At 39.4% G+C, this 27445-nt stretch overlaps 1 protein-coding gene across 1 annotated transcript in view; it reads left to right on the forward strand.

Annotated features, from left to right (window-relative positions):
• Window positions 1-26780, forward strand: part of ZRANB1 (zinc finger RANBP2-type containing 1) — a 53719-nt gene extending 26939 nt beyond the window's left edge. Inside the window, exons 3-10 of the mRNA XM_020791530.3 lie at window positions 181-368; window positions 2305-2458; window positions 5045-5116; window positions 10625-10823; window positions 13178-13298; window positions 16453-16582; window positions 22313-22542; window positions 23281-26780. Of these exons, the coding sequence (XP_020647189.2) occupies window positions 181-368; window positions 2305-2458; window positions 5045-5116; window positions 10625-10823; window positions 13178-13298; window positions 16453-16582; window positions 22313-22542; window positions 23281-23499 (1313 nt within the window). The 3' untranslated portion in view covers window positions 23500-26780. The remainder of the gene's footprint in view (window positions 1-180; window positions 369-2304; window positions 2459-5044; window positions 5117-10624; window positions 10824-13177; window positions 13299-16452; window positions 16583-22312; window positions 22543-23280) is intronic.
• The last annotated feature ends 665 nt before the right edge of the window (window positions 26781-27445 follow it).

The following is a 27445-nucleotide window of genomic DNA, read 5'->3' on the forward strand; positions in this document are numbered from 1 at the left end:
GACATAAGGGTGTGATAAAAATAATCTTGCCGTACATCCTACTGCAGTTTGGTGGCCTCATGAGTAACTTATTTTGGATTCCAAGGTGTATAGTAAGAAACCAGTTTGGTAAATGGTGACTTAATTTAGAAGAGCCTATTTTCTGCTAAAAATAGAATTTCTGATGTTCCATGTCTGTAGGAGTCGTAGAAGGTGACCTAGCTGCTGTTGAGGCATACAAGTCTTCAGGAGGCGATATCGCACGGCAGCTTACTGCAGATGAAGTACGCTTGTTGAATCGCCCTTCCGCTTTTGATGTGGGATACACGCTTGTTCATCTTGCTATCCGTTTTCAAAGACAAGATATGTTAGCAGTTCTGCTTACAGAGGTGAGTTTTCACTTCTGGTAGTGCAGGGATATCCAGTGTTGTGTAGGGGATAGAATGCTAGAAGACCTGGGTTCAAACTCCCCTCTGCCGTGGAAGCTCACTGGGGTGATGTTGGTGGAAGTGGTGAAAATAGTGTTTAAAATATTTCAGGGGATGGTTACACTACTTATTTGTATCAGTTTCAGCTCAGATGTATCTAAAATTGGTTTTCAGTTATGTGGGTTTTTTTATTGCTGTGCCCATTCATTATGAAAATTTTTGCTCCAATATAAAGTAGGGACTTAAAACTTTCTACATGTGAGATTTTAAATAATTTCATTAGCCAGCAAGTTTGTAGACTGCAGTTTCTTTTTTTAAAATTTTCTTTTTATTATATAAAATCCATCCATGCTGATTTAACATCGTGCCACCTGAGTACAGCTTATAATCATTTGTTAAAACAACTACAATACACATTACACTCCTAATCTATACAACGTCCTTCTAAGCATTGATAGAACAAGTCCCATGTTTGATAATATTTTGTATCTTCTTTTCCTTTGATTTTCAGTGTTATAGACTGTGCAGTTTCTATTGTCACTGATCCCAGCACATGCACCTTTATCTTTCCCATTTGCTGTCAGTATTGTACGGTGATTCTTTGGTTTTCAGGCATCCTTTGCAACATGTGCATTTCTTTCTTTTTTTAAAAAAAAGTTTTTTTTTTTAAATGGTGTATCGTTGCAATGACAGTAATTAGGTAAAAGTACAAAAATTGCTGAAGTGATGCAGTGGTAAAGTTTTTTAAAAAATTACTATGGACAGGTGGCGATGTCCCTATCATTTGAAACCCTTGACTCCCCACAAAGGCAGTATTTAATACAACAGGGGCATTCACATTTTCCAAAGCAATTAATAAAGAATGGACTTCACAAGTGTGTTAAATTAACCATCTCTCTACAGCCTTTTTTTAAAAAAACCCTCATTTTGTAGCCAAAAAAGTGCGCTTTGTTATGTGTTGCGTAGTAAGGATTTTCCAAATGATTTTGATTGTGCAAAACCCAATTCAAAATAGTTCTTATCGTCAGTGTAACCACACCCTCGTTTACCTTAAAAGCCCTATTGATTTCATCACAAGTTGGTTCTAACTTGATGGCACTTCACACACTCACCACAGTATAGGTATTCATGTGGGAATATTTAAATCTATATCCCATAGATAGCTAAATTATCAGCAGATACTCCTGGACAAATAACGATGAGAGTAACATTTTCCTACTTGGCCCAGCTGAGCTTTTTGATGGCTTTGAAAAATCCAAGCCATTAAAAGACCTTGAAGGTACTTGTTTTCATTGCAATGTGTAATACAGATAATGCTACAGTATACTACATAATCTTTCTGATACAGGAAAAAAAGTGGAACTGACCCTTTCTGTCTATTTTGCATAGGAATTTTTCCTATATGGAGGTAGGCTCACTGTAGAAGAATGTTTCATGTGAAGTAGTCCTTAGTGTTCTAGCATACTAGGAAGTTTGATGATCAGAATTACTTCTCAACTCTGTTACTATCAGATCTGTTTTAGAAACACATGAAATTTGTTAGGAGGTACTGGCAGAATATAAGGTAATTGAGATGCTGTTTCATTTCTGAATTAATTACGTCAATTCAAAGAATGTTCATAGTTCTGGCAAGTGCTTCTTCATTTCTCCTGATCACAAAATAACATTTCAGATTTAGATGACATGCCAAACATTTCTTTAAAACTCAACTGGAGTCTAGTTGGTGGAAACTGGAATCCAGCTATTCAATTTCCATGTACAACATGCCAGACAACATAGTTTATTGATCTTAGAGGGTGTTGTTACTGGAAGCTGTCTTTAGGAAGAACGCTAGATATTTAATATGTATGATCCACTCATTTATAAAGCAAGTAAAGTCATAAATGTCTTCTTACAGGTATCCCAACATGCGGCTAAGTGCATTCCAGCTATGGTGTGCCCAGAACTTACTGAACAAATCCGGCGTGAAATTGCTGCATCTCTTCATCAGCGGAAGGGAGACTTTGCTTGCTATTTCCTAACGGATCTCGTAACATTTACATTACCTGCAGGTAATTATGGGGTGCTATTTTCTCTGTTAAGTAACAGAGTTCTCAGATAATTTTAAGGGTATGTGAAGCCACCAACTCTTCCTACAGATGTTGTTGGACAGGCTATTATAGTGTTTACAATTTTCAAAGCACTTTGTAATAATTAAAATTCTTATTCTATGTGGCCTTATTCTACATGGGCTGATGAAGAGGTAGAAAGATTGTCCTGTCCTCTTTCTTTTGCAAGATTATTTGGAAATTAAATGAAGACATACTTCTGTGCTTTCATACCTACTTTTCAGTTCTGCATTTTAGTAGTGGATTCAAACTCTGTTTTCTTACTTAGACCATTTTCATTCTGGTAACCTGCACCTTTAGAGGTTATTGTAGCTGTGACATACCCATATTTGTAACTGTTGGGTGATTATTGTCATTGGTGCTAGCAAAAAAATTACTGTGTCTTTTGATTGCTTAATGGTTATAGTCATTGATAGTATTATCACAGTAGGTATTCCTTAAACCAGAGGTCCCCAACCCCTGGTGCACAGCATTGGTGCACAGCTTATCCAGGACTGGGCCGTGGAGACAGATCTCCTCCCCCCACGAGTGCCCCTGGCTAGCGCCGGCAAGCACATGTGCGCAAACACATTCTGCCCCTGTGCATGCACTGTGCGCATGAGCAGGGCACCTGTGAGCACTGTCGCCTGCACATGAGTGTGTTCCGCCCTTCTGTGAGTGCACTGTTTGCATGTGTATGAGTGCCCCCCCAAGCGCGACATGCACATGCGCAAGCTCTGTCCCCTGCGGGCGTGCCAAACCCCCCCCCAACTGGTTTGCTGTTGGGAAAAAGTTGGGGATCACTGCCTAAAATGAAAGATAGCTTTCCAACCTGTGACAACTTGATGGCAAATGTCATGGCCTAGGTTATGAATAGATACAGTGTTTTCCTGTTTAAGGTACTATAGATGGGCATTTTTGTGGTAATAACAATACTGGGCCTGCTGTATACCTTACTACAGTATTTCTTTGTATCTTTATGTTTTAAAGTTACTTTTACAACTATAAAAACAACAAAGAGTCTTGTGGTCACTTAAAGGCAAACAGCCGTTATTTGGCAGGAGCTTTTGTAGGTTGGAAACAACTTCATCTGCCGCATATGATGGAAGCAATCTGCAGTCCTTGAAAGCTTATGTAAAACAAAATTTGTTATTCTTTAAGGTGCTACAAGACTATTGTTTTTGCTGTAACAAAATAAAAGAGCTACTTCTGGTGAAGGTTTTTTTTTTGCCTGGTAAGTACTGATTTCATGAACATGAAAGGATTGTGCTTGAGATACTGTAGAGAATTACTTGTCTGCCACATAGTATTTTTATAACAGAAATGATTCTAATTCTGTTAAGAAGTTTTAAAAAATAGAACCACTCCTTTTTTTCCAGTTCTGTGTTTTATACTGTATTTGTTCTGGTTCAATGGATTATGTAATGTAAAACAGACAATTCAACAACTCTATTAAGTGAGAATAATTATGTTTTGATTCAGCTTTTTTGGTGCATGTAATGAAAAGAGAAAAGGAGCAGTGTTTACGTTGCTTGAAGTAATAATGTAATATTTTGGAATGGCATTTACTTTACTTGAAATCTTAGGGAAAGAATTTATCATATGCTTTAGGTCTTAATAGATTTGAAAATAAAAGAGCAGGGATGGGATTTTCAGGATTTCTGGACTACAAATATCATAATTCTCCATTCTGGGAGTTCTTATCTCTCTTGCAGGTATCTTTTAAACACCTCAATGAGATGCTTCTGGGAAAAAGGCCTAAATTAGAAAGCTCTGAGGCTTCACCAGGCCAAGCTGTGCTCCTGTCCCACTGCCAGTTGGAAGCTTTCTTTTTGAGCAAAATGCTTGTGCAGAGCTTGGCCTGGTGAAGCTTCACAGCCTTCTCATTTAGGCCTTTCTCCCAAGTGCAGCACCCTGAGGTGTTTGAAAAGTGTGTGCAAAGTACATAGAACTCCCAGAATGGAGAAATATGATATTTATAGTCCAGAAAAATCTAAAAAGTCCCACCCCTATAAAACAATTAAAACATTATTTTAAAAAGGTGGAGGTTGATTTAGTTGAGCACAGCCATTACCATTAGCAGTGTGTCATAATTGTGTCTCAGAATGATTTAGGTTGTAGTGCACCAGATGTATGTTAGTTTATGGCCACTAGCATGTAGAGTCTTTGTTATATTCTGGATTAATTTTATAAAATCCATAAATATATATAGAATAAGGCATAGTATAATTCATATAGCGTACTTGAGGCTGATCAGTCCTGCCTGTTTTTAAGGGCTGAAGGGCAGTGTTGTATTTCTATAACTGCCATATGAGTGGCATCAATGCTTTTTGTGCAACAGTTGAATAAACTGGCAGTTGATTTCATATCAACTTGGCATGGATTCTGTATTAAGCACCCACTACATAAATACATTTTTCTCTTACCCTTTAAATAATAGTAATATAATGTGAACTAGATCTGAGATGGCTAACATGCAGTGAATTGTATACTTGAGCCCATTTGTCATACCCAAATGTATTGCTAATAAAGTGTCTTGTTTTTTTGCAGATATTGAAGACCTGCCGCCAACAGTTCAAGAGAAACTGTTTGATGAAGTACTTGATAGGGATGTTCAGAAAGGTAAATATGGCACATTGGTTGTTCTGGATTGTAATATTAATTAATTGTTAACTGATTTTGAAAGTTTACTCTTCTGGAAAATGGTAAGCTTTGTTGTCCAGCCTGTATAGACTGATGATGGAATTGGGAAGAGATCTGTAAAAGGCAATTGAAGAAGAGTTCAGTATAAAGATACAGAATATGTAGTGGCATATGTGTATGTAGGTCATGAAATCCATCATAGATGTACATTTGAAGAAATTTTACATATGTCTCTGATCAACATTCTGGAGTGCTGCACAGAGGCTCTGTGTCTGCGTGCAGGATTCTGGCTGTGATCAGAAGCAAATGGGTGAAAAGACCGGCTTGGCTGCACACGCCTGATGCAGCCATGTGCACCTGTGCATCTTAGAGTTTCATATCCCTGTTGATGGTGTAAACAGGTAAGGGTTCATTTGCTGGTATATTGTGAAGTTGTAATCTTGATAATTACGTTCTTTATTAATACCATTTAGAGTCCTAAAGCATCAAGTAAGAGGAAAAAAAGAGAACAATATACATTGGTGATAGAATATGTTAATAAATGCACCAGATTTATTGTCAAAAACATAATGCTGGGTAATTTGACATTAGGAAGTTTGGACTTTAATGTGGATGAATAAACTTGTGAATTCAAGTAACAGTAGCAGCCTGCCCCCAGGTTAAGGGGTATGTGCGTGTTCCACTTTCTCTGAGGACAGTGATTCCCAACCGTGGAAAACCCAGGTGTTCTTGGACTGCAGTTCCCAGAAGCCTTCACCAGCTGTGCTGGCTGGGGTTTCTGGAAATTGCAGTCTAAGTACATCTGGGATTACCCAAGACTGGGAGCCACCATTTTAGAGGAAGACACAGTATGGTGTAGTGGATCGAGTGACAGACAAGGACTCAGGAGGCCTGGGTTCAAATGCATGGAAATGCACTGAGGGTGTGGAACTGGTAAAAATGCTCCTGAAATATCTCTTATCTAGGAAACCTTATCAGGGTCACTATAAATCAGTTCCAGCTTAATGGCTTATAACAACAGCAACTTCCTCTTAGGGGACTTTTGTCATCAATAAGGTGGCAAGTTCATAGCATTAATTTCTTTCCAGAATGTCTTCATCTGGTGAAATAGGTATGTAGGAATCAGCTTGCCTACCTTATAGTTATGCAAATAATATTTTGCATAAGCAGATCTTCCCCGATCCAACGATTGAGCTCAGTTTCCCTTTTTATTATGGGGCTTGTTTCCTAAGAACAAGCAAGGTTAAAATGTTACTAGGTTGTTCAGACTCAGTATAATACAGTGGTGCCTCGACTTACGAAATTAATATGTATTGGAACAGTGGCCGTAACTCGAAATTTTTGTAAGTCGAAGTACCATTTCTCATTGAAATACATGGGAACGGGATTAATCCGTTCCAGCATTAAAAAAAAAAAACCAAATAAATAAATTAAAGCACACAGAAAGCCCCATCGGAAGGCGCTGGGGATAAAAAAAAAAGAACAACCAAAAATAAACAGAGCAAGCCCCGAAGGCTGCAAAAAACACATACAAAAACCCACACACCCCAAAAACAAACAACACAGCACAGAAACATAACCTCCCTCAGCCAAAACCCACCCTGCAAAATCCACCGAGAATTTTCTAAAAAGCAAAAAGCAGCATCTTGCCCCACAGGAGTAAAAAAGTTCCCTGCTCTAACCGTTGGGGCGAAAGACCTAAAAGGAAGCAGCCTCTTCACCACCAACGGCTTGAATTTCCTGCCTTTTCCGCCTGGCTTTTTCAGTTCTTACATCAAATCTCCGCTCGCAAGTCGAAGCAAAATTTTGCGAGCGGAGCTGTTTGTAAGTCGAAATCTTCGTAGGTAGGGGCGTTCGTAAATCAAGGCACCACTGTATCTTATCTTCTCATCTGATTATTCAATCCTCCTGACTGGCTTGCCAAGAATGTCAGGGTCGGCTCACCAAAAGTGTCAAGGTCAAAAGTATGATACTTGAACGATGACTTCAGAGCACTGTAAAACTTCATGACACTCTTATGGTAATTGAAGTCTGGTGGTCTGTAACAGTTGGCAATTATCTGTGAAAGGGCTTATGTCAGTGTGAAATCCGATAACCTCTGTCACAGTGGTTAAAACGCTGTACTGCAGCTAAAACTGTGCTCACAACCTGGGGTTCAAATCCCAGGTAGCCGGCTCAAGGTGGACTCAGCCTTCTATCCTTCCGAGGTCGGTAAAATGAGTACCCAGCTTGCTGGGGGGGCAATGTGTAGCCTGTATAATTAAATTGTAAACCGCCCGGAGAGTGCTTGTAGCGCTATGGGGCGGTATATAAGTCCAAAAAAACAACAACATTCATATGGATAGCAAGGTAGAATGTACGTATTTGTACTTTTTAATCTGCTAGCATTGTGTTAAGTTGGCACTGTGCTTGTGTATATATTATTATTTGTACTTATGTTTTAAATTGGTGGAAGTTGGATGACCAAAGTGGTCAAAACAACAAAGAAACAAATAGTTATCCCATGACGTCAGAGCTAACTTTTACCAACCCTAACCGGGCTTTCAAGGCAAGATATTTTAGGAGTGGCTTTTACCAGTTCCACACCCCTGTTGAATTTCTATGGCTAAACAGCATATTACTTAAAAATAATTCTTATAGCTATCAGGAAAAGCTGTAGTTACAAATCATGTAAGTCATCCAAAATTCTTACAACTATGAAGAATCACAAATGTAAGTACATTCAAAATCAAAAGTTAAGTTGTATGCACAACTTACTGTATTTTTCTGTGTATACAACCCCAGTGTATAAAACGACCCCCTAATTTTGACCGTTGATGGAGGTGGAGGAGCAGTTAATAGGCAACTGCTCCTCCACCTCTGTCTCCTGCTGCTGCTGCCTCCTCCTCCTTCCCTGATCACCTCCTCCAGTGCGACTGCCGGGGCTCATCTCCAGCTCACGGCTGCCTTGTCCTCTGCCCTAAGGAGAGGATCAGTGGAGGTGGTGATCTGGCGGTGGTGGCAGCAGGAAGAGGCGCCTGAGTGCTTGTTTGCCTCTGCTTTCTGCTGAGCCTCGTCAGTCCCACTGGAGGAGGTGATCGGGCGGACGGGGGAGGCATCAGCAAGAGGTGCCCAAGTGTGTGTGAATGCTCCTTTGCCTCCATCTCCGCCACCTGCTCTTGCTGCTGCTGCCTCGGCCATTGCAGGGGACAAGTTGAGAGGCAATTGGGTAGCGGTGGCAGCAAGAGGCACCCGAGCACACGTGCGACTGTCTCCTTCCGTGTATAAAATGACCCTCAATTTATCCTCTAATTATTTTAGGAAAATGTGTTGTTTTATATACGGAAAAATACGGTAAATTGCATTATAATCATGTTTCAAAATTGCAGGAGCATAAATTCTAAAAATACAGGAGGTTATATCCCATAAAGGTACAATAAAGAAGCAGAAAGTGCATCTCTAAAATACACCAATAAAAAGTAAAAAGCATTATAGCTATGAGCAGTCTTTAGCCTTTAGCATGTTCAGATACACATGAAAAATATTGGATTTTCTCACCTTCACCATTGCTACTTGCCAGTTTGTATCTCTGGAGGAAAATCCATGTTGCCTCTGGGCTACTGTGTTTCTTTGCTGCTTAGCATGTTGTGTTTGGGGCCTAGTATGTTGTTGGTATCTGGTGTACAGTATGTATTATTGTCTCTTGCTTCTTATATTTATATTTCTCTCATTTATTTGTTTTCCCATTATCAACTGGCATGCTTCCTACATACCAGCAGTTTGCTACCAGACAAATTTGCTCTAGTATGAAACATATCCCATAAATATTCTGTATTGCTTTTGCTAACCCCACAAACAGCTGGCAGCATGGGCTGCTTCCATAGTGATACGCTTGGGCATGACAGTGCTAGGCATGGAGAATGCCTATGAATGAGTCTGGAAAGGTGCCAGTTTGCCATAACTGCATTATTCTCTAGAAGTTTCATAGTCTAGGACTTCCTTCCCAGTGTTTTATATTTCTTTAGTATGTCCATGATCCAGTGTTAGCTTGGTATGAAAGAGATTCCTTTTTGAGGCAGTGTTATTTTAGCTTGATTTGTGGTGGCTTGGATGGAAAGTTAGCTGATTGTTTTGAAGTGACTTTTTGCACACAGCTGTTCAAACCTCATTTTCTTAAGTACAGTCTACACTTTTGGGGCTACGTTGTCTATATTCCCCTTAATTATTTAACACTCTTTACAAAATTCAAACCTTAACAAACTTCTGTTATAATACAGAAGGTCCAGACCATAATTACTTTTAGTCTGAACTGACCGTGCCTTATACAATATTGGAGTTACTTCTGTGATATGGAAGTAGATTTTAAGAAACCTTGATTCTGATTTTCAAAGTAACAGAACATTTTGATTTAATTACATAGATGTTTGAAGGGATAGTAGATGTAATTATATTTGTATATTTTTCATTAAAAGTATGTATGATTGTGAAGAAACAGGAGGAAACTGGGACTTGTAGTCATGTAAAGATGAATGATATCTCTGAGTATATAAAAAAGATGCAATATGTTGTTGGGCAGTGGATAAAATAGAGAATTAGTTTGTGGTTGGCTATGGAACATGCCTCAAATAGAATTGTTTAGCAAATGGCATGGCCATCTGTCTTTCAAAGTTTCAGAACCAATGTCCTTTTCCCAAATCTCTTAAAACAGATCAGTGAGGTTGGAGAAGGAGATTTTTGGATAGGCTTACAGAATATTTCATTTCCAGGAGCATTAATCAATTTAGGCATTATAAAAACTGGGTAGTAAACCAGAGAAGAAAAGGCGGGCACATTTCATGGAAGCCTAAAGCTTTATTGATCACCCCATCTTAGAAAACACGGGAATGGATAATTTCCAGTACCAGTAAAATATCTTGTTACTCTGTTTGAGCAATTTTGATAGGCTTTAAAATATGGAATAATTTTCTTAGTTTGCTTACTTAAAATTGCAGTAACTGAAATACCTTCAAAACTATGAAATATAGAATATTTTAATTTAATGCACTGCACAATAGTTTGGTTAAATTCTTCCTTGCTTCTCAGTTCCTTCATGCTTAGACTTTTAAATAAAGCATTCTACATAGAGTGATAGACCGAAAACAGTGTCCTCCAATGCATGTGTTCAGCACCAGTCTATTCAGTAGTACTTAATTTGCTAATAAGTGTGTCTAGGATTTTATTGTTTTTAAGATGTAGGAAGTCTGCTTTAATGACTTAAAAGGTGTCCAGTTCTGTGTTGCTGGATGTTGGAGGTATATGGACTCACGACTTTCTCCATGTACACTACCATTATTGGATTTTTGAGCTTGCATTTTGGAATCACAGTGAGAGATTCACTGATGTGAGATTTCCTGGTGGAAGTAATTCTAAAAATAATTTCAGAAGGTACTTGCAATAGCACCTCAAAATCTAGCAGAAACTTTTTCATTGGATGTAGGGAGACTAATGTGTACTGTTTCTATATTCTAGAGCTAGAAGAAGAATCGCCCATTATAAACTGGTCACTGGAATTGGGTACACGTTTGGATAGTAGACTTTATGCACTTTGGAATCGGACTGCAGGAGATTGCCTGCTTGATTCAGTACTACAAGCTACCTGGGGCATTTATGATAAGGACTCGGTGCTACGTAAAGCTCTTCATGATAGTTTACATGATTGTTCTCATTGGTAAGTAGAAATGATTGTTGGAAATAAACATATTCATGTAATAATGGCTGTATTCTGCTTACTTAGAGGAAAAGTTAAGCATACCTGTTTGATTTACTTTATCTTTAAAAATTAAAAATTCTCTGACAGAATTAGAGTATTTAGTTAGTGATATTAAATTGCTGTCCCAAAATGGAGGGAACAGTTTGCAGTCTTTCAGTGAATATTGAGAAATTTATGCAAACTAAGTAAATAAACTGTCTGGTTTGTCTCTATAAAACATCATTTATATTAAAATATTGAATTAGCTTGTTTAATAGTCAACTCTGAATATCTGCTTTCATTGCAGTTCATACAGAGCAATAAGTGAAATAATCAAATTATAATATTATCTTGGATGCTTTTTAAATGTTTGAAATATTGATTTATTTAAATGTTTCTATCCTGTGCTATATCAAAAGATCTCACATAGGTTCCAGACAAAAAATAATTTAAAACAATGAACAGTTCTAAACTGGTCCCCCAAAACCTTAATGAAGAGCCAGGTTTTAACCTGCCACTGAAATGTGAACAAAACTTTTGGTAATCAAATCTTGCAATTCGGGCAGAATTCTTTAATCAAGATGCCACAACAGAGGGTGCATTCTCTTGTATCTCCCTTTAATGCATTGTTTCCATTGGTAGGACACAGAGGAGGTCCTCTCTGTCAGCTCTCATTGCTCAGTCAGGTATACATAAAGGAGCTCAAACATTGAAAGTCCCAGGATATTTTGAATTTTGTTAATTAATTATTGGGCATGTAGAAATTAGGGACAATGGATTGAATGTTTGTGATATCCATATGGCAATATCTTGTTTTTAAACATGCTAAAGCTTTTTTGGTGTCTTTCTTCATTACCATTTCCAAATCTACATTGAAGCACCACTGCTAAGAACTGTGGGAAAAGCAGACCAATAATAAGCTTCTTGAAACCATTGCTTCAAATGTTTATCTAGTACAGTGGTGCCTCAACTTACGAACTTAACTGATTCTGGAACTCCAGTCGTAACTCGAAATTGTCGTAAATTGAAGCAACATTTCCCATAGGAGTGCATTGAAATGCAATTAATCTGTTCCGGCCGAAGAGCAAAATCACAAAAACAAAACAAAACAAACAAACAAAACCTGCTGCAAGACCCATTGGAAACGTGATTTCCGGCCGAAGGGCAGGGGGAGAAAAGCAAACAAACCCCGCAAGACCCATCGGAAATGGGGGGAAAACCACCAAAAAACAAACAACCCTGCAAGACCCATCGGAAATTGGGGAAAAAACCCAAAAAACAAACGAACCCTGCAAGACCCATCGCAGCATAGAAACATAGCCCAAAACCATGCTGCAAAATCCAATCAGAACAGTTTTTAAAAAGCAGAAAGCAGCACCTTACCTTGCCAGGCAGTCCGAAGCCTCCTCCGGTCGCACTCACTCTAACTGTTGGGGTGAAAGTATTATTATTACTTATTATTATTATTATTTATTTAATTAATTTATATGTTGCCCACTCTAGCCAGAGGTCTCTGGGCGGCTTACAATAATTAAAATTCAATACAATAAAAATAAAATGATTAAAATACAATTAAAATACTATTAAAATTGCCATCATCAGAAGCAGCCTCTTCGCCACCAGCGGTTAGCAATTTAAATTCCCCACCTTTTCCCCCTGCCCTTTTCTGTTTGTAACTGGAAGCTCCGACCGCAAGTTGAAGCAAACTTTTGCGGCCAGAGCTGGTTGTAACTTGAAATGGTTGTATGTTGGGACGTTCGTAAGTCGAGGTGCCACTGTAAAGCGAAGGTAAGAAGTTTCCTGTTTGCTGATGATTTGACACCGAGTCCTTAGATATAAGTACACTTTGTAGAAGAAAGCATTATCTTTATTGATTGTTGAAGATGCAAAAGTGGTGCTAGAAAATACTAGGCAACCTTGAATGTTGGGATAGATGAGAAAAAGAAGATAATATTAAAGCAGTTAAAAATTATGCTGACCTATTTATTTGATCATGTTATACATCAAGAAGTCATCTACTAAAAGATTTCTGTGAACATGATTGTCACCTGTGGTGAGATACCAAAAGAATGAGCTGAACAAAGTGAACATTGTGAATTTGGTAAATGAATTGTGTTGCAACCAGAAATACAATTAATCCTTCTCAAAAGTTCTTCTCTTCTGGTTTTCTATTTCCTCCTTCCTTTGATGCAAAATAAGAGACTAAAGCGAACATTACTAGTGGGTAGGAGAGTGAATCTGCTGAAGTTGCTGTTTAGGTGGTACTTGAACAATTCAGTATGATTTGGAATTAAGAAAAACTTCTTTGTTTCCCTTATATGTCTTTATTGCAGGTTCTATACACGATGGAAAGAGTGGGAGTCATGGTACTCTCAGAGCTTTGGTTTACACTTCTCACTGCGAGAAGAGCAGTGGCAGGAAGACTGGGCATTTATACTTTCACTTGCTAGTCAGGTAAGGCTGTGTGGGTTGAAGAGATAAATATGGAGTAAATATAAACAAGAAAAAATGTTTAGAAAGGTGTTTGTATTTCTCACACACCTATGCTTTCTTTGTACCTCCCCACTGTCTTTCCCTGTTCAAGACAAGGTATTCAAAAAGATGGAATGCTTCATTTAGCTCAGTGGTTCTTAACCTTTTTGAAAGCAACGCCCCCTTGAGCCATTGAGGAAGTTATCATTGCCCCCCTCCCCGTGGTGATGATATCTTTTATTTATTTATTTATTAAGACACTTAAATCCAATGACCCCTGAAAACAAAATTAAATTCCAAGAAAATGAAATGCCGCCCCAAAAGTAACATTTAATTGTTTAGTTGCAAGTGAATTTTAAGACGCAAAAAGAAATATAAAAAGGGCATAAAAACAAATGCAGGAACTAAAAATTTCAAGACAAAAAGTCTGAAACTAAATTAAAATTGGAGGAAAATATATATTCATGCTCACTGTAAAAAGGCTGCAGCCATCTTCACAGGTTTGGCTTGCTCCAGCACCCCCCTACCACCCCCTTTCTGCTCCAGCGCCCCCACGCCGCCCCTTTTCGTTCTACCACCCCCCTGAAAAATGAAATCGCCCCCTGGGGGGCATTATCGCCCACGTTAAGAACCACTGATTTAGCTGGCTTCCAGCATTATAACTGGTGTTCTGAAATCAACATGGCTTTTGCCAAGTCTTCGCATTATAGCACTATCCAGTCAAAGTCTTTGAAATGTTAAAGAGTTACATTCTCCAGTTCTTTGCCATTGAGATCAAGGAAAATGAAAAGATGGTTGTTGTCGTTTTTCGGGCTCTTTGGCCGTGTTCTGAAGGTTGTTCTTCCTAACGTTTCGCCAGTCTCTGTGAGTGCTGTCCTCTGAAGATGCTGGCCACAGAGACTGGCAAAAAGTTAGGAAGAACAACCTTCAGAACACAGCGAAAGAGCCCGAAAAACCCACAACAACCATTAGATCCCGGCCGTGAAAGCCTTCACGAATACAAAATGAAAAGAGCTGAATTGTGTCCACTTTGTAAACCATGAGCTGTGTGTGTCCTTATCTACATTGGTGAATATTGTTCATGAATATGGTGTGAACTTGTTCTTGATTACTTTCCCACTTGTGTAACAAGCACCAGCACATATGGGAAATAATTAATTTTTTGAATTAAAAACAGTTTAAAAACATTGCTTTAGCAATTAATAGGGAAGTACTCAACCAAATAATAGGGCAACAGTTAACAAAATGTTTAGTTATTGTTGAGAGAGGGAAATATTGAGGAATGTACAGGAGGCGATGGATCCAGTGTAAGAACAATACAGGGAACAATATTTTTTTCTGCCGGGAATTCTGCAATTAGGGTGATATGTCTCTGCGCGAAGTTAGTGTCCTTTCCATAGATAGACATGCACAGCAAGCATGGAATTACAGATTGAGTGATCAGAAAATGCAACAACCCATCTGATGATTCTCCTTTCTAAAAGGTGTGAAGGTAGCAGGTATTCTAGTAGTAGGCATCCTTCAGTCTCGAAAGACTATGGTATCGTGCTCTGTATGGAGGACTTGGAACAGCGTCTAGTGTGGCTGAGGAGGCCAATTCGAGAGTGACAATCCCTTCCACACTGGAGACAAATCCAATCTGTCCCCTGTCCAGCTCCCTGGTTTTGCTTCCTTTGTGACTTCCTCTTTGCCTCAGCCTGCTGGACAAGGGTCTCTTCAAATTGGGAGAGGCCGTGATGTACTGCCTGCCTCCAGGCTGAACGATCAGATGTCAGAGTTTCCCATCTGTTGAGGTCTATTCCTAAGGCCTTCAGATCCCGCTTGCAGATGTCCTTGTATCGCAGCTGTGGTCTCCCTCTGGGGCGATTTCCCTGCACTAATTCTCCATATAGGAGATCCTTTGGAATCCGACCATCAGCCATTCTCACAACGTGCCCAAGCCAGCGTAGACGTCGCTGTTTCAGTAATGTATGCATGCTGAAAATTCCAGCTCGTTCTAGGACTACTCTATTTGGAACTCTGTCCTGCCAGGTGATACCAAAAATCCGTCGTAGGCAACGCATATGGAAGGTGTTCAGCTTCCTCTCCTGCCGGGCACAAAGGGTCCAGGACTCGCTGCAGTACAGGAGTGTGCTCAGGACACAGGCTCTATAGACCTGTGTACTAGTATTGTACAAAAATTAATTGAGGCTTGCAGAAATTCATGGAAGGAAGGACAACATTCTGGCATTTCTCATTCTCAGATGTGTGAACATGACAAACTGATTTACATCTTTAGTACAGTGGGGTCTCTACTTACGAACTTAATCCGTATTGGAAGGTGGTTCTTAGGTCGAAAAGTTCGTAGGTCTAATCTGCATTTCCCATAGGAATGCATTGAAAACCATTTAATCTGTATCTGCTCTTTTCCGTCCATAGAAACTAATGGGAAGCTGCTATTCCGCCTTCTACCACTAGAGGGGGATATTTTTTCTTTTTTTTCCCTTAGGTTCAGGAAACGGAGGAAGGCAGGGAACAGTTTGCAAAGCACTTTAGAAATCTTTTTTTCCCCACTGAAGCCAATTTTAAATCATGTTTTAAAGCATGTTGTGCTGATTTTTTCAGCACAAAGACACACAGGCAGGCTTTTTAGGTGCTGAGGAAGCCTCCCTAAGCCTTTTCAGAGCCAGCCGATCAGCTGATAGGCGGGGAGAGGAGGGTGCAGGAGGGGGGGCAAGCACAAAATGGCTGCCAGGCTCCCTTCTGGTGTGGACTTTTAGCTGTTTCCTGCTCTTTTTCCTGCTGTTTGGGGGCTACCAAGGCCTGGTAAGTGACTTTTATTTATTTTAAAGTTTCTGCCCCTTTTTTCCCCTCCAGAAGCCTCTAAGGGGAGGGAGGGGGCACTTTTTTCCCTGTTCGTAACTCGAGGGAAGTTCGTATGTCGAGTCCTTATTTCCCCTATAGGGTGGGTTCGTAAGTTGAATTGTTCGCAAGTAGGGTCGTTTGTAAGTCGAGACCCCACTGTATATACATGGAATTCATTGTGACTTTCTCTGGACTTTCAGCTGACATGGCGACTAATGAAATCAAAAGCTCAGTTGATTTGTGCAGTGTGATACTTGATTTGTTAAAATCTCAAATGTTCTCTTTACTGCAGCCTGGAGCAAGTTTGGAACAGACACATATTTTTGTACTTGCACATATTCTTAGAAGACCAATTATAGTTTATGGAGTAAAATATTATAAGAGTTTCCGGGGAGAAACTTTAGGATATACCCGTTTTCAAGGTAAGCATGGCTCACAGTAAAGATTTTGAGTTTCATCTGCTGAGAAGAGCTATTATGAAAGGTGATAATTTGAAGAAGTAGCTATAGATTTATGTAAGCTGTTATATTACGCTTTTAGTAGGTTTCATAGTTAAGACTGTCATACAGTAGTTGAATGGCATAATGTATAGTACGCCATTCTCGCATAGGACTCAAGGTGGCTTGCAAGGGAACTTAGCAAGTAAATTGCAGAAAAAAAGAGATAAGAACTACACTGTCTGAAGCCCTAACTCTAAACCACTGGTTCTTAACCTTGGGTTACTCAGGAGTTTTGGACTGCAACTCCCAGAAGCCTTCACCACCAACTGTGCTGGTTGGGGTTTCTGGGAGTTGCAGTTCAAAAACATCCAAGTAACAAAGGTTAAGAACCGTTGCTCTAAACCAGTACATTCCACAAATGGATTTCTTCTGCTATTTTATTGCAAATAATCTGGGTAGGCAAAAATTATTGTATATGCCTTCAGTAACCTTCACACATTTACTTTTTTCACCTCGTGCTTCTCAGTCATTGGGGAAGTAGAGCAGGCAGGGGAAGCTTAACCTCTTTTTCCATGGAAGGCTGGGCCATACTTTGGCGTTTGGGTGGAAGATTCCCACCATGCTACAAGGGGGAATGCTTGAAACCACACCTCCCAGCTGACTGTACAAGCTAAGGATGAACTAACGTCGTAGAGCATGGGTATCTGTCCTGAATTTTTGGGACTCTGACCTACATTTTTTCTGCACTATCCATGAAGGAATGGTGCCCAGCCCAAAGAAGTGGGATTTTACCCATGAAAGCTTGCAATTTGTATGATTTTTAAAAAGTGGTTCAATAAAAGTTTCACCTTACTCTTGCATTTGTGTAGTCCTAAACCACATGGCCTTTCCTAATTATCCTTCAGGAAATTGAGGAACTTGTTGCTGTTTTCCAGGAAGATCTGGGAACTTGTTGCTGTTTTCCAGGAAGACAGTAGACTCTGTCTAGAGGGGTGGGAGTAGAAATAAAATAATAAATAAAATAAAGAAATTAAATCAAGGCTCCCAGGATTGTAGGAATTCCCTGGTCAGAATTCTGGGAGTTTCAACTCACATGTACAAACCTGCAGACATTTAGAGACTGTTCTTGGGTTATTTACCTCTAACTGCCATGCTCCCATTGGCTCCTCTGACCTTTGATTTCTGATGTTAATTCTGTTTTTATAAAGAAAAGTGCCACAGTACGGAGAATGCTGAGAGTCATGGTTTTGCTGCCCATTAGGCCTTATAGAGCATTGCTGTACAGTGGGGTCTTGACTTGAGAACTTAATCCGTATTGGAAGGCGGTTCTCAAGTAAAAAAGTCTGTAAGTCAAGTCTCCATTGACCTGCAGTGCATTGAAAACCGATTAATCCCGTAACAGGCGGTTTTTGTTCCATTTTGGTTTTTTTCTGGTCTGTAAGTCAAATCTCAGTCTGCAAGTCAAACCTAAATTTTGCGGCCAGAGAAGTCTGTAACTCAAAAAGTCTGTAAGTCAAGCCATCTGTAAGTCAAGGGTCCACTGTATCTCATTGAAATCATGTGAACTCTCTGCCTTAGCAGTGAACGTTTGAAGGCAGTTACTTAGGTTATTAGATGAAAGCATGGTGGCCAAGGCCTGTTGTAAATCTAAATTCTCTGTGTATGAATACCGTATTTGCCGGCGTACAAGGTGACCGGCCGTATAAGACGCCCCCCCCAACATTTCCACTCAAAATACTGTATAGAGTGGACGGCTCTGCTCCGGCGCCGGCTGCCCGGGGCTCTGCCCAGGCCTGCCCTGGAAGTTCATGGCCGGCGGGGAGGAGGGCAAGGAAGAGGCTGGGTGGGCGGCGGCAGGAGGAGGAGGAGGAAGAGGGGAAGCGGAGGTGTGGCGGGCGAGCAAGCGCGCAGCTGGCTCAGTGGCGTGGGGCGGCGGGCAGCCCGGCGGCGGGCTCTGGCCACTCAGGCATGGCAGCGAGAGGGCGAGGAAGAGGGGAAGAGGCTGAGTGGGTGGCGGCAGGAGGAGGAGGAGGAGGAAAAGGGAAACGGGCGGGTGGTGGGCGAGCGAGTGTGCAGTTGGCTCAGCAGCGCGGGGTGGCAGGCAGCCCGGCGGCAGGCTCTGGCCGCTCAGGCATGGCAGGCTGTGCTTCCCTCCTTCCATCCAGACCGACTGCCTGCCTGCCTGCCTGCCTTCCTCCCCGGCCAGCACGGCCCCGCGTCACTCACTCAATGGCGGTGGTGGCGGTGGCTCCTTCCTGGCCCAAATGAAGTGCACCCGGCGTACAAGACGACCCCCCACTTGGAGGCATGTTTTTTGGGCCCAAAAAGTCATCTTGTACGCCGGCAAATACGGTACTCCCAATGTAGCATTTGGATAATAAAGCATACAAGAAGTTGCTACATATGTGGGCATAACTTTGAATGCAGTTAAGTACAGTGTGTCCACGATACCATAATTTTTAGCTATTAACATGTCCATGTACATTGACAAGTATTTATCTTTGAAAACCCAACAACAAATGATGCTGGTTTCTTGTTTGTTGGGAAGCATGCTAAAGGTAGTCTCAAGTGTAAATGCTTTGAGCTCAGTTTCTCTGTGAAAGGTTGCTATGTTACATATTAACAAGGATTACTCATAGCTATTTTTAAACTCACTCAAGGCAGGGCAGGTTCCTGGCTTAGTTGTTTTTCTTAGGTCTCTATGAATAACTTCTCATATTCCTAGAAGGGTGGGAGATTCAGTTGCTTATAATGAAAGATTGTGGAGACTGGGTTAATTGACACTGAGACAACTAAAATTTCATTCCAGTTCTTTATCTGTTTAGAATTGATACTTCGACATGATGCTCAAGTCCTTATACACTGAAAAAAGAAAGCATGCATATATTACTTGGATTTATTGTCTATTTGGAACCAGTTAACCTGGAATTACTGCTGTGATCCAAGTTGCAGTCTTTCTTTTAGAGCCACTAGACACGGGCACTTCGTATTTGTATCTTGGGGATACAAATATGAACCTCAGCACCACAGGTTCTGCAGTGACCCAATTCCTTCCACTAAAACCAACTAGGTCCACTCACCAGGCTCCATGCGGAACTCCTCTGTCATAATTGTCACACCAATCACAGAAGGAACCCATCAGGTGGAGGCAGAAGAGGGTGTCTCCCACTCAGCCTGATCAATGGTTGGCTGCACAGGGAGGCGGGGAAGCGCCGGCCAGGCTCCTCCTGCGATTGGCGCCACAACGATGATGGATGAGCACATGCTGTGTGGAGTCCAGTGAGTGGACCTGGCTGGTATTGGGGGAGGGAATTGGGGTTCAGCGATTTGTATTCGTCTCCCCAGGATACAAATATGAAGTGCTCATGTCTAATGAACGCTTGCAGCAAGGCAATTTTACTTGTTCAGTAGCAAGCAATTATTAACTGTAGAATAAAATTACTGTATCTGATATACATTTGTCTAAAAAATGCAGTTTAATAATATGAATGTGGTATTATCCTACATTAAAAAGTATTTTGAGATGTAGATTGTAATATGCACTGCTGGATAGCTCAGTGATTTAGGCTGCAGAGCCAGAGGTTGAGAGTTTGATTCCCCACTGTGCCTCCTTAACAGGCAGGACTTAATGATCCACAGGGTCCCTTCCAGCTCTGGAATTCTAAGGTTGTTACTCTAAACTTACTACAATATTATATAATATACCCTTCCCAGATTCGTACAAAATTTCATAGACTTCCAGGGAAAAATCAGAAGCCTGTGTTCATCACAGCTGGTATTTATCCCAGTAAAGGGTTAACCCCAGAATCAAACCAAAGAATCACAGACAATCATATTAATATCAAAATATGTGTCTTCACTTTTGCAGTAATTCCAGGCAAGAGCTGCTTGTCGATTTCTACAAGTTTTATTTATCTACATTGCTTCTATGTCCCATATGCACAAAATTATTTCAAAGTTGTAAAATCCAAAAGTCTTACAGCTATTCAAAAAACCATGGGAACAAATACTTAAAAATCCTTCTTTGAAACTTGTAAAAGAATGTAAATATTAAAACTGAAGTTTTAGGCAGAACTTAAGTCGTGTTTAGATATAAAATACAGTAGCATAATTTTTAAGAGTAAAAAAGACTGAGAATGCTTCAATCACATTCTAAAAATGCAAGTGCTTAATATCCTATAAAGAAGTACATTTAAATATCAAAAGACAGAGAATACATCTCTGAACATATCAACGTTCTTAAAAGTAAAAAAATATATAAAGTAAAATGTATTAGGAGCCTCATGTTGCAGTGGTTAAACTGAAACACTGCAGCCAAAAATCTGCTCACAACTCTGGTTCAATTTTGGGTGGCTGGCTCGAGGTTCACTCAGGCTTTCATCTTTTTAAGGTCAGTAAATTGAGTACCCAACTTGCTGGGGCAGAGACAATGCGTAGCCTGCATAATTAAATTATAAACTGCTCAGAGAGTGCTTTAAGTGTTACGGGACAGTATATAAGCAGCTTGCATTTTTGCTTTGTATTACTTAGCCTCAAAACATATTATTAGGCACACAGAGAAAATAATTCTAAAGGCTGTTCCCTCTGCCAATTAAAATCTATGGAGGAAAATCCATGACTTCTGTGTCTCTGCTCTGTGCAGCTTTGTTACCTTGTCCTCTACTCTAGCAATACTTGCCTGGCACTGTTTTGCTCGCTTTACAGTTCTCTGTTCTCAGTTATGTTTATATGTTTATTTGCCTTTCGTCAACTACAAATAATTTCTTTTTGCTCATTGAGGTTTTTATGGTAGGAAATTTCTGGATGTTCTAATGTAATAGAAAATGTTTTTATTTATTTAAAACATTTTATCCTGCCTTTCTCCTTAAAAGGATCCAAGGTGGCTTACAACAATTAAAAGAGAATATTTAAAAGCTAAAAACAGTGAATGTAGAAATATTTTAAAAGCATTAAACAAGTATTATATTAAAAACGGTAAATACAAAACACATTGAAATATCAGAAGATAAGATTCTACTCAGAAAGCCTCTCAGGATGCCAGTCAGGAAGTAACAACCTGCCTAAAGAAAGGTTTTTGCCTGCCTGTGGGAGCACAGCAAGGATGGGGGCAGTCTAGCTTCCATAGGAGGGAGTTCCGGAAATCTCATAGACTTTGCACGTACTCAGATTCTTTGGCTAGGAATAAAAAAAATAGGCAAACAACTATTTTTTTAACTTCTTGCTGATGTAGGAAGTGTCTACCTGATTTTTTTTTGCTAGTTTAGCACTAACATGGAAATCATAATACTTATATTTTGTGGATCTCCATTTCCAAAAGCTGGGGTTATAAGGTTAGATGGCAAAAAGGGTTCTGTACTCCTTTTTCATTAATTCACCTGTTACTTATGCTACCTTCACCTCTATGTTTACAAATCAAAACCAAAACATTTGTTCAGTTGTCAGTATTGTTTATAAATTCATTGACTGTTCTCTACCAGAGTTGGCTAATTGTTTTGCAATGACTTACGTAAAATGACTTAGTTTTGAAAGTATTGTCCATTTAAGGCAAATTTAAGGCAAATTTTCCGCACCTACTTTCATTTTCCTGATTCTGTTAAACACACAAGGTTTCAAACCTTGACACATGCCCTACTTTTGGATGAAAATTTTCATTAAAATAATTAACATACAGAATTCTGTTGAGTTGCCTGTTCATTTTTCTCTTTTTCTTAGGTGTATATTTGCCTTTGTTATGGGAACAGAGTTTTTGTTGGAAAAGCCCTATTGCTCTGGGCTACACAAGGGGCCACTTCTCTGCTTTGGTTGCCATGGAGAATGATGGCTATGGCAATCGAGGTGCTGGTGCTAACTTGAATACTGATGATGATGTTACTATTACGTTTTTACCATTGGTCGACAGTGAAAGGAAGCTGCTGCACATTCACTTCCTGTCTGCTCAAGAGGTAAGAAAAACTTAAGATGTTCAGATGGAATCAGAAAAGTTCCTGAGACTCTTGTCAGCGGAAAATTGCCCTCAAGAAAAACCTTAGTGCTAGAGGATCTTGCTGTGGATATTAATTGTAAAATTGCTGCGCACCAGAGGAATTTAAAAACAGGTTATAGTAAACTGGAAGAAAGGATGTTATGTGAGGTGTCTTGTGAGCCAGGTTAGTTCTAGTCAGAATTGTGTTTATGACGCAAGAGATCAGTGTGGCCATGGTAGACAGGTGTAGTAATACAGCATTTGTGGGACAGCTACAAATATTTTCCAACCACAATTAACTATGATAAGCAATAGTACATGGTGGTTAGTGTGTGTACTTACATGTTGTAGTAAGAAAGCTGGGATTAGAATGCATGGCAAAAATTACAAACCCATTTCATAACATGAACTATTTCGTGCATCCTTATGAAAGAAAAGTGGAGAGTTATAACTGTAGTGAAGTAGAGGCTTTTGATTAATCTCGGGGCATAATTAAGGTAGAGATTTAAGTACACAAATGATTTGTGTTTATGAAACCTGTGTCTGACAGTTGTTGTACCTCACAGAGAATTCAAGGAAAACATGGTCTTTACTGGTAGTGTAGGATTTGGGTAGTGCAGGATTTTTAAAGGAATTGTCTGGTTTTTTAAAATGTTAGTAGCCTGAATTTAGGCATATCTTTAAGAGTTCTAACTGTGTGCGTGTTCTTCCCCTGAAGATTGGCAATGAGGAACAGCAGGAGAAGCTGCTGAGGGAGTGGCTGGACTGTTGTGTGACAGAGGGTGGAGTCCTCGTTGCCATGCAGAAAAGTTCTCGCCGTCGCAACCATCCTCTGGTAACCCAGATGGTGGAGAAGTGGCTTGACCGCTACAGACAAATCCGCCCCTGTACATCCCTTTCAGATGGGGAAGAAGAAGAAGATGATGATGATGAGTGATGAAATTGAAATACCAGGCTGCATATAATATGTGGTGACAGCCTCAGCACTTGGGGCACAGTCTAGCAATTTCTTATACATTGACCCAATTGTAGCAGGAAGCATCCTGCACAGGATTTTTAATCAGCATGGGGAGAATGCAGAGGCTGATCCAAATGTGTGAGGACAGCTATGTTGATTGGACTACCATTTGTTAAAAAAAAGGAAAGGGAAAAAAAAGCAAACCCCCATTTTATTATCAAGACAGGAAACCTTTTCTTTCCAATTGTACATCTGCCTATAAATGTACCGCATGTGGTTGTGTAAGAAAGTTGTGTAATAGGAACAAGTATTACCAGCATCTTAAAATTATTGATGAAATTTCTTTTGAATAAGGACACTTAAAAAGCACATCATAGATGAGTATCTGTTCCTTTTGAGACTTATGGTAAAACTTGGTTATTCTGCATCGCCTTTTAAACATTCTGACATTCTTAATTGAAAGACGATTTTATATGAAAGCTCTGCTAATGCCCAAGTCAGATCATGTGGCTTTTTTTTGTTGCTGATGCCATATATTCAGGATAAGTCAGAAGTATGAACAAACTTACTGTTTTATTCAGATTTGAGCTAACGTTATGCCCATTGTAATAAAATTAAACATTAAAGGGAAAACCTGTGGAAGGGTGATAAATTTTGGTTTTGTTTTCTATAAAGGCTTCTCTGATGTCCATTAATATTTTGTATCATTTGTTTGGAATAGTTTTTTCCCCTTCCAGCCTACTTAAAATTGTAGAAGTGCTGTTGCAGAGAGAGTTATATGCTAAACTATTGTGTGGAGTTTGCTAAACTAAAACTAAAAACTGCATTTTGTCCCAACCTGGATTTGCTGTGAGTTGTACAGTAGAAATTAACATCAAGCCTTTTCCCCCATGCAAATTAAAATCACCTCCATTGAGGCGCATTCCTTGGTCATTAAAATCAAGTGAGAAAGCACTTTGACAGTTTTCCTTGAAAGCCTTCATTCAAAAGTTTGTTTTAAAGTACTGTATATTATCTTTTCTTGGTATGTAAACTTTGGAATCCTTTGCATGTTGATTGATTGTGGCCACATTTGAATATGTAAGTTTCCTGAAAGTATAAGTTCAAAATATATTCTCCAGTAGAAAAAAAATCTTTTTATTATACTTGATAACTTTTAGCCATGCTATCTTGAATCCTATCCAAAACCTCACTTAAAACACTAAAGGTTGAATAGTTTTGTATGCATAAAGCAGATCCTGATAAGCACTTTTTGAAGACTAATGATGGTGGAAATGATGACAGGGAACTTCTTGCAAAACAGATTTCCTTGTTTAAATTTCTAGTCATAAGCTGTATGTATGTTTTTTACATAGATGTAAAGAAAGGAAGAAAAAAAGGAACCCTTCAGAATTTGCTGCTTTTCTAATTGTGACTCAGAGTTGTTGAAACATATTCGCCAAAAATAATCTTCTTGACAGATTTACACTGAACTTGCATCAAGGTACTACATTGAAGAAATACATTAACACAACTTTTCCCACTTCTGACACAGGCATATAATTATGTATGTGTATATATATTTTGGTCACAAGTTCCCTCTCAGTGCATGCAGATTATCAGGTATAAGTGCATGTTTACCTGTGATGAGTTAAATTTCCTAAGCGGTAAAATGATTGGATATATCATCTTATAACAGGTTCTAATAAAGTCCTAGTTCTTTCTAAATACAGCCATTAGATAACATCACTACCTTTTTTGCTGCTTACCTTACATCACAGTGAAACCCTGCATTCCTGGACTAGTAGGAGAAGTTATAGGCGACGATGAGCTAGAAGGTAGTTATTTGAAAATAAAATACAATCTGCAGATCCCTAATGAGCATAGTGACATAGATCTGTTTTAAATATAATCTTTTAGTTTTGTTTCTTTTGTAGCTTTTGTTTGTGCTATGATGGGGAAATGACTTCATCTTTTGCCACATTCATTTCACTGTAGTAACAAATCCCAAGATCACCTTTTTTCTTTTTTTTGGAGTGCTGTAAGATGAATGTGCTTGGTTTCTGTGAGGAATAAAAGAGTGTAATTTCTAAAAACTAGCTGAGATACCCATACATATCATTCTCCATTTGAATAATTTCTTCTAGTGTACTCTTAGTAAATTCCCTATGATAGTCAGTGGAGGCCAGTGATTTTATAGATTGAAAACTCCAGCCAACTAGTCAACCATCAGAACTAAGATATGGCTGTGCCATGAAGATTGGTTACAATAATGTATGGCTTCTAACTTGCCAGGTCTCTTCCTGCACCCCACTCTCAACTTTGCAGTGTTTTAAATTACAACTATTTCTTAAAAATTTCACCATCCTGAAATTTTAAGGGGTAAGCACTAGCGGGTGTTTGTTTTTTCTATAGTAGTTTTAGTAGTAAAACACTTTGCATCTAGTTATTTGGTGAGATTACCGATCAGCCTCCAGCCTAGTGAAAGCAGAAAGATCCAGTACACCAATTATTCTCCCTCATTGTAATAGTTTTGATCTACTGTTCTGACTTCCAAAACTTGCTATCTTTTGCTCCTTAGAAAAGTATACCTGTTGAAAGGAATGTTTACCATTTTGTGTCTTAATTACTTTTACCATCTTATTCAGATTTTTTTAAATACTGGACTTATTATAAGCAATTTAAAGCTCCCCTGAATTTGATGATATCCCTATTTATTATTTCAAGCTTACTCTGAGAATTGCAGCTAATTTAATTTACTTTGACTTAAAGCCCCCTGCAGGGATAAATGTGGTTTTCATTTTATGTGGCAATTTTTTCTTCAACTTAGTACCTGGAAGTAATAGGACATCAACTGCCTTCAAGCAGCCAAATTTTGCACCAGAGGTTCCTAGCACATTCACTGGTGGTAAAAGAGCCTGCCTCAGATGCAAAATGTCCTTTTAGAAAGTATCCATGTTCATCAACGTTAATGATGCCTATTTGGAATGCCACTGCCTGGTTTACGAACAGTTTCAATAACAGCAGCTTCTAAAAGTCACTAATGCCAGTGTAAATGTTCTATTATTTCACCTTCATTTTTGTGGCTTCCTAAATGTTCTCTGTAACTCACCATTGTTCCTCTGCTTGGTTGCTCTTTACTGGTGTCTATGGTAAGTTATTCATAATTGCAGTGTTAGATCATTGATACATTATTGAAGTTGACTCCCTTGAGTATGTTCAAAGCTGGAAATGTGCTTTTCCATTAATTTAAACAAAACAAATACAAGTTTTGTACCAATGGTTTGCTTTCAATTCCTGTCTGAATACATTAATCTGTGTCTTTTCTGTTCCTAAGCACTTTCAATTTCACACCTTCGATTTTGTTGCTCCTTAACAGCCAGCTCACTCTGAAAGGACAATTGGAAGGCTAATACTGCTGGCAGAGAACCAGTTACAAATAAACTGTATATTGTGATGACCAGATTTATTCAGAACTGGATGTGAAGCCAGTATGGCTAGGCTTTTGGTGTGCTGTATCTTGTCAGGGTGGGGAGCTTCTACACTGAAAGAGAATTCTCCCTGTACAGTCATTTATAATATGTCCTTCAATGAGAGGACAAGAAGAGAATAACTCTAAAATGTGCAAACACATCCCTATTCAGAAGTTATGCCTGAATCTGGGTCAGGGTAGAAAAGTGGTTGGGATGTACCTAAGCACACTTTTGCATTTACAAACATTGCTGTGTAGACCCTTTGAGTTAATCAACACACTAAAGTTTGAAAGACTATTGGATGGGCAGGACTTCAGAAGTGGGTAGGACTTATGGCCATACCCCCCTCCAGCCTCACCAGTCTTTTCAGCCTTATGTGGTTTCAAGCATAAAGCCTAAACAGGTCTCATTGTGTCCCAACTAGATTGCTGTGTGCTTATTATTGTGTGAGCAGACCATTAGTCGTCACTATG

This window comes from Pogona vitticeps, chromosome 3 (assembly GCF_051106095.1).
Source record: "Pogona vitticeps strain Pit_001003342236 chromosome 3, PviZW2.1, whole genome shotgun sequence".
Taxonomy (NCBI): domain Eukaryota; kingdom Metazoa; phylum Chordata; class Lepidosauria; order Squamata; family Agamidae; genus Pogona; species Pogona vitticeps.